The sequence below is a fragment of the Manacus vitellinus genome, unplaced genomic scaffold (assembly GCF_001715985.3).
Source record: "Manacus vitellinus isolate BGI_N305 unplaced genomic scaffold, ASM171598v3 scaffold_13_pilon, whole genome shotgun sequence".
Classification (NCBI taxonomy): domain Eukaryota; kingdom Metazoa; phylum Chordata; class Aves; order Passeriformes; family Pipridae; genus Manacus; species Manacus vitellinus.
In genome coordinates, this window is record NW_021938999.1 from 18,719,464 (window position 1) to 18,732,618 (window position 13,155).

At 39.9% G+C, this 13,155-nt stretch overlaps 1 protein-coding gene across 2 annotated transcripts in view; it reads right to left on the reverse strand.

The window, feature by feature from the left end:
- The window catches only part of CELF2 (CUGBP Elav-like family member 2), a 555,113-nt gene that overhangs the window by 376,583 nt on the left and 165,375 nt on the right, over positions 1-13,155 (reverse strand). Inside the window, exon 1 of one of the 2 annotated variants that reach the window (XM_018068154.2) lies at positions 734-1,079. The exons of the other annotated variant lie outside the window; for it this stretch is intronic. Within the exon in view, the coding sequence (XP_017923643.1) occupies positions 734-786 (53 nt within the window). The 5' untranslated portion in view covers positions 787-1,079. Of the gene's footprint in view, positions 1-733; positions 1,080-13,155 lie in introns of those variants that run through there. 2 annotated transcript variants of the gene reach the window in all.

The window sequence follows — 13,155 nt, forward strand, 5'->3', positions numbered from 1 at the left end:
GATTCTCAATAAAGCAACACCGGGCATTTACAGCAGGATTAAGTACGGATATTTAACACTGTGGATCTTTGATATCTGCAGCAGGCATTAACGGGGATTCCCTCCCCACCCCTTATCCTTTTTAGCAGTTCAAGTTACCATTTTTCACTATGCAAATTTAAAAAAAAAAAAAGCAGCACTGAAGGTAAAAAAATAAAAAGGTAAAAAAGTAGCAACTTTTAAGTGCCAAACACATGCCTTAGGAGAGACAACAAAGTGTGGAAGTTTCAACAACAACATGAAACAAGGACTTTAGTCCCCCTTCCTTCCCCCAAGACTATTTTCCACTTCTCGGTCAACTTTCATGTTGTTTTTTTCGCTCCTCTGGTGTTTCCCACCCATTCCCATGCAGAGTACAGTGAGGGAAGCGGAGAGTTAATGCTGCAGTTGCAACTGGTGTGAGCCTTTACTATTAAGTTGAATTTATGGAGCAATCTTTCCTTAAAGAAGAAATAATAATAATAAAAAAAATCCTCACTGCGCTGTAAGACTGAGAAGTATATTTAAAAAATCTCTCTCGAGTCTCTCTAAACATCTGCTCAAAGGTTTTGCTGTATCTTAAAAGGGCTCTAATTACTAGAAACTCCTTTCTTACTTAAGCCCAGGGCTCACATTTCGATTATAACTCAAGCTCCAGTTAATTTAGGTCTAAACCCAAAATGTCTGTACCAAACAGAAGAAAACATAGGCCTACCTTAAAACTTTCCAGCTTTTCAGAGGATCCAAGTCAGAGATTATAGACACCATTGTAGTAATAATAACAATAAAATATATATAAGTTAAAATAAAAAAAGGAAGAACAACCACGGCAGGGAAGGCTAACCACAAAAGCAGCAAGTACTCTACTCAGTGTGGGAATGACAACAAACCCGGCACAGCTCTTCCTCCTTCTCAAGCTGATAAGCACTTGTCCCAGCTTCTCTCCACCCCCAAAATCAATCTTGTGCTATATTGCTTCACAGTCCCAGTTTCATTTCTTCACCACTACCTTTTAAAGCCCTTGTAATCTGCTCCAACTGATCAAATTTGACCTTTTTGTAGTCCACTTTATTCCAAGCACAGCCCTCAGTTAAATCTCTCTTTATTAACACCGTCCTTCTTGGCTTTCTTTTGGAACAAACACAGCTCAAGCTCGAAGCCTCCAGCCTTTGCCAGCAATCATTTACAGATTACTGCAAGCTGCAGTCTTCTCCTTTTGGGTATTTTCTTCCACCTCTGAGGTTTGCTTTTATATTATTTTCTGAAGGTTGTTGGGGGGGGGGTCTCCCTTTCCCTGTTCTGTGCAGGTTGGAGTTTGACGCTTTTAAAGGAGTACAACTAGTACAACTCCTTTCCCACCCTTCCCTCCTCCCCCTATCCCTCACCCCCATATAGAGAGATAGACACATTAAAAATAGTTCACAACCTTTTGTATACAGAAGAATCTTTCTCCCCCTTCTTTATTTTTTAAATATCTTAGAATTTAAAGAACTTATACACTGAAGCTGTGCCTGAAAATAGTCTGATTTAAAGCAAGACTAGTATTATGGTGGAATAATAAAAGGTCTAATAATTCAAAGCCAGATGTAACCCTTTGGCTGTTTGAAAGGGGAAAAAGTGTCTATATAGTTCCATTAAATGCATTTCTTTTTTGTTGCTACTTAAAATATAAATGGTAAAGCATCCTCCAGATTACTATGGTGATGTGAAAAGTTGTGTAGCTGCTGTTAGTGTGTGTTTACTTAGGAACATCTAGATGATTGTCTTCTTTTGTGTTTCTGTAACATTTTGACATTGATTTCCTTGTATTTAAAGACTTCTCTTTTGCATTTTTCCCCCTCTAAATGTTTTCCATCCATCCTGTGAGTGACTGTACCCTCTCCTTGAGCTCCACGGATTCATTAGGATTCCTGGAAATTCCCAAATTAAAATTCTTCTTGGGGAAAAAAGCAAAACTGTACCTCATGAAGTGTTCAGTCAGAACCAAACTACCCCAAATGGCAGAAACTTCCACTTTGCTATTTATATCACAAGCATATGCTCCTAGTTTCCCTCTGCCACCAGTTCTCCAAAAAAAAAAAAAAAATTAAGATCAGCCCTTGTAAGTTGCAAAGAAGCAGTAACATGATGGTCACATAGAGATTTGGGAGATTTGGCAGTGAGTGACACACTCATGAAAACATAATAAAGGGTATTATAAGACATAATAAACTTTTAAGGCTATTTTAAGTCTTCCACTGCCTCCTCCTTCGGTGAGTTAAAACTCGAGCTGTGTCTGAACTGTTTCAGGGCTCCCTGGTATGCTGTAGGCTGGGTTTGGGCAGCCTGAACCCCTCCTTTGCTGGTTGTACAAAGGCAGCACAGTCTTGCCCTTGCCAGAAGGTGACACTGACGCTTCCCACTGCCCAAAAAAGATAACGTGACCATTTAGTCTGCCAGACAGCAGCCTCGAGATAGTGGTCAAACAGAAACAACCAGTTTTAAACTACCTGGATACAAAATGCTTTCTTTGTTCAAAGGCCAGAGCTTCATTGACCCCTCATTTAGGAGAAACACTGAGTCATCTCCTGCCTGTTTCCCCCCCCACAGCCAGGTGAAGCTCCTGGCTCAGCATGTGGGGCCGTATCAGTCGATCAGTTTATCAAGTCAGGTCTCAAGTTCAGACCTTGGAATTTTACATCCTCCCCTAGGCAACGCTTCCAACAGTTTTGCTTTATCTCCGAGGGGCGTAACAAGGATAAACACATCAGGGACATGGGTCGGTGAGATTGCAGGTGCAGATATTGGGAAGGAGGGTGGAGGACAGCTGGAGGTTGCAGATGTTCCACCTCCTTCCCAATACCACTGTGGCACAGGGTGTTTCTCACCTGATACACACATATCTCTAAGCACTTCTGCAGAGATAGGGTTGTATCCAACTCTGGAAACTTTGGGCCCTACGTTTATTTACCTACAGCTGATGGGTTAGATGCTTGTAATGGAAAATTAAATTCAGTTGTTTCTTTGTGGAGCTGAGCTGATGGAAAGCAAATAGAAAGAGATTGGTCAGTGTCTCTGTTTCCTCCCAAAAGTTTGTAAACCACCCTTACACAAGTTAATCCCTCATTTGAGGCTGGGCAGGACATCAGTGGTTACAGCACAGTGCCTTTTCTCTTTCCTCTCCACCTCACTGCCACATTTGTTGGTTTTAGAGCTAGAGTCACCTATTTTCCCATGTAAACTTCTCATAGAATATATCATATTGATGAGGAGGCTGAAATTAAGAAAGGCTTCAAGCTTAACCTGCAAAGAACAGAACTTTCAAAATATCCTGTCCTATCCTGTCCTGTTGGCGAGCTCAGTTTGAGTCCTTTTCACATCCTATCTATACAGTGTTAGAGGTCAAAGCAAGAAAGGGGCAGATGTTTTGTCTTTATACCCCACTTGGGGACCTAAGTTTTTTCAATTTCTGTGTGGGTCAGGAGTCTGAGAGCTACAAGGGTAAGAGACCTTTACATTAAGGTCAGAAGTTCCTGTATCCCTAGACCTCAAGGACAAGACACTCAAGATGGAGTGGAAAAATATGGAAAAACCAAGGCCAAGAGAAACATATCAGCCCTGTCCTCCCTTTCAGATCACTGCTAGACCTGCCCTGAACTCTGGTGCATCAAGATCCTCAGTGTTTCTTAATCTGTTCATCAAAAAAATTCCACAAACTATATCTATTTCCAGAATTTTATCTCTAACAACTACATTTATATTTTCCCATATTTTTCACTATCTTCCCACAGAAAGCACTCTATTATTTCCTCCAACATATCCTTGTGAAAACTATACTGTAGGAACAAATATACTTGTGCCTTTCCCATTTCCAATTATTATGGTTATTTTAATTATTTTCATCTTAAACTTTTCATGTCTGGAGCGAAAGCCATGTGTCCTTTTTGCTGGACCTGGCTGGCCTTTTGCCAGCTTTTCCTACAACACTGAAGAAAGCCACTATAAGCTTTCTAAAAATAAAACCAGGAGATCAAGTTTAGTACAGAGAAACTTGCGACAGGCAACGGATTTTCCAAAACAGCCTCACGCATTTCATACAGCGTGTAGCTATAGTAGGAGAAAACAAATAAAACAGAAAAAAGACAGAAACCCTCTGTAAAATTATTTTAACTCTTGTGCTTAGATAGTGGACTTCATCCCAGCTTTTAGCTAAATGTTTTCTTCTGTTGGGGTTAAGGACTTGGCCTGCAAAACTTTTATTTTTATGCTTTAAGTAAAGAAATTTCCTATGATCTTCAACTTGTTTGCCAAGAAACCGCCAGCACATCTGTGAAATATTACTTAAGCAAATTTATTACAGTTAGCCAGAAGGCAAGTGTCTTGAAAGTTCCTCTACCTGCTGAAATCCAGCCTATTGTATAATTTGGGTCTTTCGTGCCATAACATGTCCCCCCAGTGAGAGCTTATCAGTTCTCGGTTAATATGATAAAGAAGTACAAGCTTTCCAAGATTTTTGAGTCATGTTAAAGTAAATATATATATATGTACTTTTGAAAACAACATTACTGTATACACACATACACAAAAGGATCTCTAAGCAATGTCATCATCCTTAGTTTAGACAGCTGTGGAGTCAAAAAAGTCCCAGATCAGCTAGCTACAAACATCTGAAGGTCAAGTACAGGACAAAGTATTTAAAAAAGCATGAGGAATGATGGCTACTGAGGATTAGAAAGGTGATTTTATGTCACGAGATTTTTTTTTCCCCCCTCCAGGTATTTCTTTACCAGAAAACTATTGGACTGAGAACTTGATAGTCTTGGGCAGGATAATAAACCAAGTATAGTAAGCGGTTTGGGTTCATTATTTCATCTTCTTTCAAGGGTGTTATCTCATTCAAAATATTTTAGGAGCCAAGGAAGGTCTGCCAAAGCACAACCTTTTAGCCAGGGTGCCCAGCAGCCTGGTTATCAGGCAGTAGTAGAGAAATAACCTTCTAGCATCTTCCCAAGCCATATTTTCCATTGCTCTTTCATACAAAGCAATATTAAGTTATTTGAAAGAAATCTTGGTCTTTTACCAGGAAAACCTCATTCTCCCGGGGGAGCCTGTTGTTAAACAAAAGCTCAACTATTAAAGAGTGGCCTCCAACTTCAGGGCTGCTGTTGGGGGCTGATAAAGGCTCTTCTCCAGACTGTCTCATGCTGTCCCTCCCCATCAGCCTTGCCATCCCCCTGCCTCTCCTCCCAGTCCCTAATGCCTCGCCTTTTAAGCAATGGAGTGACTAATTGAAAATGCATTCCAGTACTTTACAAGCAGCTTTTTCTTTCCTGCTGACCAGCCAAATGTTTTAAAGTTGGCAAGTTGCTGTTTTAACTTGGGAACTTGAGCACTTGTTCATGGCCTGGATGTATGAAAAAAATTTGGCTGAATTCGATAATTCTGCTGAATAAAAAAATAATTAAAGCTCTTACTTCTAGAACTGGTATAAGTAAATCCAAGTATTATTATGAATCTTCAAAGCCAGTCCATTCTCTCTTTGTGAAATACATCATTTGGGAGACAAGAAATTTTAAGTCTAAGAAATGCCCAAAATCGTGCACCGGTACTTGTACAGAACCAGAGGAAAACCAGTCACAAACAGACATAAATCCATCTGACAATTACACTTTGGGAAAGAGAGAACTGTAACCAAAACACCCTGGAGACAGTAGTCGCTGATTCAGGGCGGGTCAATGACCAACTGGGCTGGGATTCAGCACATCTTATCACACACAGTAACTTAGAAGTTGGCTTCATCCAGCAGCTGCAGAGATTGAAGGGTTTTGTTTCCTTGCTCATTGTACAAAGCCTGCACTTTAACAGTTAATCATTAATCTTAAATTGCATAAATGTGTCTCATACTTATCGACTTTTCGCTTCTACAGTCTGCAGAGACAAACTTTCAAGAGATGGTATTTTTTTAATACTGATGGTGATTTTAATGGATTTTCAAGTACTTTCAGGTTTTGCTCATGACAACTGCCGCAATAAAAAGCCTTGTGAACAAAGATGTGTTTTGTGCCTATTCACCTAGCAGAAAATCACTATTACGACATACTTCATTATGAGAGAAATGCTTTCCAGCCTCTCTGAAGAGACAGTCATCCCCAAACTCCCATCAGCCTAATTGTTTTTAAGGTGTTCGTAGTTTGCTTTAAACAGCATACGAGCCCAACATTTACATCCTCTGCTAAATTTCTCTTTATTGGCCAGCAGGAGGGTTTCTTCGTTCTGCAGCACTGACGGAGCGAGAACACTTCTGTAGTCCGAGGCAGGGCTTGCCCTTCCTAACCCAAAAGAAAGAATGAAAGAGAAGAAAAGCTCCTTGTATTTGCCAGACATGTTCAAAAAGAGCTACTTGCACCCCCCAATCTGCTTCTTTCATTCCATTTGGCAGAGTCATGGGTCAAATTTGGTAGAGAAGAAAATAGCAGCCGTTAACCGTTCCGGCGCCACAGCAGACTGAGGAGCCAAAGCCAACACTGTCTGTCTTTGCATTTCCATTCTTTTGGTGTCAGGTCATACAGTGAGCACCAAGAGGTCCTTATGAAGCCTTGTGAAAAGGTTATTGTTCAGGCTGCCTTCATAACATAGTCCAGAAAATAAAAACATCGATAATGACCTCAATAAGTGCTTTGTTGTGAAGGCCATGTTTTCACATGGACCACAGCTGCATTTCTACACTCCCAATGCCATCTCATGCAGCAATGAAGAATAAATCTAAGAGTAATTAAGTTATGCTGAATGCATACTGTGAAATGTTTAGGAAACCATTTCCAAAGAGACAAAGGAAAATTAGTGGCTCCGTATCCATATCTGTCTTTAATAGACTGTTCAAATATTTACCTCTGGTTTTCTATCCTTCACAGAAGTCCAAGGAGTAGGATGATTATTGGTAAGGGACTAGGTGGAGATATTCAGTTAATTTCTCTCAATGTCTTTCCTTTTGACATTGAGAAAACTATTTTTTATCTGTACCCTACTTTCCCATCTGGGAGGGACAGACACCACCCTAGCAATCTACAGAGCAGAATGTTAGGAACTTAATAGAAGACACAAAAATTGGCAGCTTTATGAAATTCCCTCCTTTTCAAGATGGTTTTAAGTCTAAATCAACTGAAATACTGGTTCGTCATTCAGTGTAAAAGAACATGATCTGTTGAGACAGATGGCTTCTACCACTTCAAAAATTTAAGAGTTGCTGTAGAAAAGTAAGGAACCCCTGAAGCTTTAAAAAAGTCACCTATACCATAGCCTTTAAAATGAAAATAATTGTAGAGCTCCAAAGTCCTAGAGGGAAACAAGGGAAAAAATAGCAAAAGGTAATAATTATGAAATTAAGAAAATGGTGAAATAAATCTCCCATTTCTGAGATTCATGTTTATCAAACTACATTCAAGCACATGATTTTGAAGGTGTCAACCACAAACACCTACTTTATGCATCGAGCTTATATATCTTTTAAACAGAGAGAGAGACACCAGGTCCCTTGTGACAGTGTGCTTTGCTATTGACCTAAAGATGATAACATGTGAGTAGGGAAGGAGAAAATGCTTCAGACTCTGCAGCAATCCCATACATATTTCATATAAAGGCACAGAGGAGCATCCTTTTAGCCTGTGTATGAACTGCACCAGCACAGGCTAAGTTTACGTCTGATGCTGGTCAGGATCCGAGATTTGCTGTACTCACTAGAGATAACACTGTTTCATTTTCCCCTTCCTATTACAGAGGCTGGGAGAGCTGACAAAATAGGAAGGCAACTTTTTGCCGTAACAGCTGGCAGGAGATTTTTACAGACATAAAAACCAATTAAGTGTCCTGATTCTGGGCATGTAACTCCCCCGGAGCCTTTGTTTAGAAGTGCTTATCTGCTTGCATAGGCACAAGCATCTACAAATCCATGTACAGGTGTGTGTGTATCTAAACAAAGCACCACAGAGAGCACTGAAATAAGCTGTTACTCTCCTGAGAAAAACCCCAACATGTTATTCCTGGGAAAACAGTACAGGAGAGAGTTTCATAACAGTACTGCTTGATCAATAGAAGGCTGCAATTAAATTCCATTCTAAAGGACAACTTATCCATAAAAAAGTTCATTTTAAAGGTCCTAATTCAGGGAAAATCAGGGAAAACCTTTTTTCTTAAATAGTGAATGCAGTTATTTACCTTTATTACCTAAAGAAACTTTTATTTCTGAAAAAGCAGTACCATGTTTTTTTCTGTTTCTGAGGACTACTCGATTTTAAAAAAACATGACATAAACGTTCATTCATTCTCATGTTGGTGATTCCATTACTTCCTACATCCCTTCATGAAAGTTTTGTATCTTTCAAAGAGCATTAATAGCTATGGTAGCCCAGATTACATTATTTACATACAAGAGGTTGTAGTCACATGCGTAGTTTGTTTACAGGAGATACTTCCTTTCTGTTCAAAAATACTCAAAGTCTCATGTCACAATTTTTTTTCCTTGCTGACCTCATTTACACAAGCCCAAACACGTTAGTGATTTTTCTCCCAGACAAGGCCTAGGCTGTGATTCCAATAAAGACAAGCACAGGTCCCCATGTTGAAAATAAAACATTTTTATTGCTTTCTAAACCTCGGGCATAAACATTCATTGCTTCATCTGACAAAATCCAACCCATAAAGACTGAAAAAAGAGTGAGATTAATAGAACCAACTTTCTAGAACATTGCATTACCCTCAAGACACTGTATGTCCTGAAAATTGTATATCTGAAAGTTTGGCCCAAGGAGCAAGGAAAATACCCTTCTTTTCTCATTTGGGTGTTCAGTTGTTACACCTTAAACAAATCCACACTTCTCTGGAAACTGCAGGACCTAATAAGGGCTGAGTGCCCCAAGACGATTGGATTGGTTGCTATTCATGGGGTGTCGTTGGGAAACTTCCTTCCTTTCACAGGTTCCTGGTGTGCCAGGCAAGAAGAAATGAGTAGATCTGGCTTGGTTTGGAAGAGGCTTTAAAGAACATCTTGTTCCAACCCCCCCTGCTATGGGCAGGGACACTTTCCACTAGGTCAGGTTTCTCAAAGTCCCATCCAACCTGGCCTTGAACACTTCCAGGGATGGGGCAGCCAAAAGTTTTCCAGATAACCTGTTCCAGTGCCTCACCACCTTCACAGAAAAGGATTTCTTCCCAATACCTACTTTAAATCTACTCTCTTTAAGCTTCCTATCTTAGATTTCACTGCTCCCCCATCTGACAGAACATTAGAGGACTGAACTACAAATTGTCTTTGTTGCTAATCGTCTGGGAAGGATTTCAGCCTCTGCCTGAGGAAACCAGGAGGGCAAGATAGTGCTGCTTTTTGTGATAGCTTCTTCAAATAATTTATATTTCTCTCTTTTAGTTTGTATCTTGTCTGCAAATGAGAAGTTCCAGTTGCTGCTAATTATTCCCTACCAAGTAGTTTGAGAAAGCTTTTTCCTCTTGCAGAAATAGGTGTCTAGTCACTAACCAAGATGCTTTTAGATACCCCCAAGCCTTCTTTTTTCCCCATTTTCTTTTAGTTACTATCTTCGTAAGAAGTAAGGAACCTTCTTTTCAAATTATGGATGCTGCATCTAAAATTCAAGCTCATTTCACGATGTCAATAGTGAGTTCAGGCTTCATGTTGACATTATTGATGACAAAGCTGGGCCTAACATTTTCCCCAAAACACAATCATCCAGCTGAGGCCTGTTTGGGATATTAATTGGCCTGTGTTCAATCCAATAAACTGTGCTCTGCTGGTCATGAATAGACACAATCTTCCCTAGACTACCAGGAGATGCAGAGTTCAGAGCCTTGAGTGCTAATATTTTTCTATTGTACTGTCATAGAGGAATGGAATTTTTAAAGGAACTCCTGGTTTCCGTTAGTAAATTATTAGTGTAATATTTTTTTGGCCAAACATTTTTTATCTTTTCTCGTATTTTCCCTTTTGTTGACGGATTAAGCAGCCCATGTGTATGTGGGGCAGCCCAAATGCCTTTTTTGAACTCACACAACCATGGCCATGGTATGGCAAATAATAATTCCCTTTTGGTACAGATTAACCCAACCTGATCCATTCCCAAGACATGTTTCTAGCTATCTAAATTTCTACAAATTTGAAACCACTTTCATTATCCTTAGATGATATGAGCAAATCATTCTGCTGTATTTCAAATACAGAACCAAAATATTTGTCATCCAGGATCTAGAAAAACCCTTAGTCCACTTCTGTCTTTCATGATGTGCTATTAAAAACTTTATCTCTGGGTAGTAATGACCTATATCAAGAGTACATATACAAAAGGTGATGTGAAACTGCTTTAAAAGAAACTGTTTTAAAAGAATATTCAGCATGGAGGAGCAATGCCATTTTCCATCCCCACCCCTATATGCTGAAAGTCTGCCAGATCTTGCTGAAGCAACTTCCTACTTGCCAGGTCCCATTTGGCCCCTCTCCCCCACCATCAGAGGTAAAACCATTTTAGTGAATCCACCTGAACTGATATTTCAAAGCAAAATTTCTGAGCAAAATAACTGTCATGGGAAGCTGTCCTGACCTGGGTGATGGGAGAGCTTTTGGACACCTGGAATGAAAAAGCAACACTTAGACTAATATACTACAGATTCTTTACTTTCTGCTCCAGCTGCTGTAAAACCTGGCACAAGACTGGAGATATAGGAGCTGGAACTTCATCAGCCATAGAATGTGGCAGAAAGGAGAGCTTTACTAAGATCAATGAAGTGTTTCGGATAATGATTTATTCTGGAGGTCTGCTCAGAGGAGGACAAAAGGGAAGGTGCTCTCCCTTCTGCAAGCACTGCTTGTGGATTTATTGAGAACTATCATCTAAAGCTGAGAAACTAAATTCAGTGTGTATGGACACTCTTTGAAAGACTGCCAAAGGCTTTAGAAATAAGAACATAAATTGAAGGTGAACAAAACTGCAATTGAAGCTATCTCCAGCAAATATAATTAAGAAAATAACCTAGTGAATGAAAAATACATTGGACTTTTAGAAATTACGTAATTTTCAATAATACAAGAAAAGGGTTCCTAAAGGCAGGAATTCCCAAATTAAAGAGTGATATAAGAACCACTTTGAAGTAAATAGGCCATCCCACAGCCAAAGACTGTTACTGCCTTACCAGCAACAATACCAGTATGTGGCAATAAATGTTCACAGTCCCCTGAGCTATAGCACTGCTGTTTGCTCCTGGCACACCTTCAGCTTCTCCCCCTTGGTCTTAGTCCTGACAGCCACCTCCTGCTATGCCTCTGGCTTCTCTATTACAACCTTATATATTTCATAATTTTTCATTTATCCCTATTTCTCCCTTTCTTCTCTTGCTGTCTCTCTATCTGTCTTTAGTTGCTGTCCATACTACTGGGATGGCACAAGATTTTAGCCAAAGGTGTCTTCTTTCCTCACTGTGGAATTATGATAATCTAATAAAACCATGAACAAAGAACTTTCTATTTTCCTATCAGTTTCATTCAGAATTTTTCTCCTTTGTAAAATGACCTCTTTGAAAGCACCAGTATGTGTACAACTAGCAGGGACGTGCTCCGTTTGCTGTACTGAATGTAATCATGTCACAATCATTCATCCTTAGGCAGCCACTAACTTCCAGTTTAGTGACAAATTCATCTTTATCCAATATAATGAAGTCCAGGAGAGACTTTGTTCGCATTGAGCACAATATCATTTATGACTGAAACTGCTTTCCTTAAAAATCCCCCAAAAAATCATGATTGGTGCTTTGCTACTGAGTTCATGGACACAGTACCCCTGCCTCAGGAACTGAAATAATTGAATCCTAGAAAGATGTGAGTTGGAAGAGACCTTAAAGACCATTTGTCCCAATGGACAGTGACACCCTTCACCAGAGAGGTTGCTCACGTCCTATACAATCCAGCCTTAAACACTTCCAGGGATGGGCAATCCCCCATCACACCTCAATTCTCCTCCTTATATTACTGATTGGTGCTTATGGAATAACACATCTTATTTTGGGATTTGACTTGTGTTTTTTGCTTGAAATAACTGAGTGGAGTGTGCAGGTTTTGGCCAAAACCATCACTGTGTCACATCACTGCTGATGTGCACTCTCACTCCTGAGCAGTACAGGACAGAGCACTCTTAGTACAGAGCACTGCCTTCCCTGTGATCCTGTGGTTCATGACCTTATGAACCTGCACAGACCTCCACAGTGCTGAAACTCTGAGCATCCCCTATTCCTTCCATCCATCCATCCATCCATCCATCCATCCATCCATCCATCCATTAATTCCACAAATTATCTCAATTTCAAGCACTTTCTTTATGGCAAGTGTATATTGTCGTTTAAATAGATCATTTTTTCAGGCTCATATTTGAGTAACAGGTTTGACTAGAGATCTTCTGAGGTCCCTTCCAAAAATCCTCTCCACTCGTTTTATTTTTTCCCACTCCAGCACTTTTAGACTGTAAACGGGTAGAGATACTAACTTTGTTTATTCAAATCAGCAGTCTTTCAATGAGATAACTATATTAGATTTTCCTATATAAATTCCCAGTTCTCTCAGTTTTAATTTATAGTACAGAAAGGAACTAACTCATAAGCAATAAGAAAAAGTATTTCATTGCTGAACAGGTAACATTTTGAGTTTGGACTGCCTGAACCTTCATGGTACCTTACTAAACAAGGCACTTTAAAGTCCTCTTGGATGTTGCAGCTATGATTTGACTGAAGCATTAGTATTGTGCTGTATGGTCCACAAGTTGAGGGTCAGGCAGTGCTAAGCACAACTTTCAGCCAGCCCTGAGCACAGGTACCACAAGCTCTCTGGTGGTGAATGGGGGGAGACTGATCTCCAATATGTCTCTGTCAGGTTATATCTTTCACAAACCTGTACAACAGGCCTTTTCCCAACATGTCACAAGCACTGAAATATCTGCTGTACTGTGACTGTTGCCTGCCAAAGCCATCCTGACGTGTCCTGCCTGTCACACTCCAGCTTGCCATACTACTGAGATAATAGGGGGGCAACATCTGCTCCCCTGCATCCTTCCAGGGCTCCAGGAGCAAGACATGGTGATGAGATTATTTAAAAAAAAATGAAAAAAAAAGAAA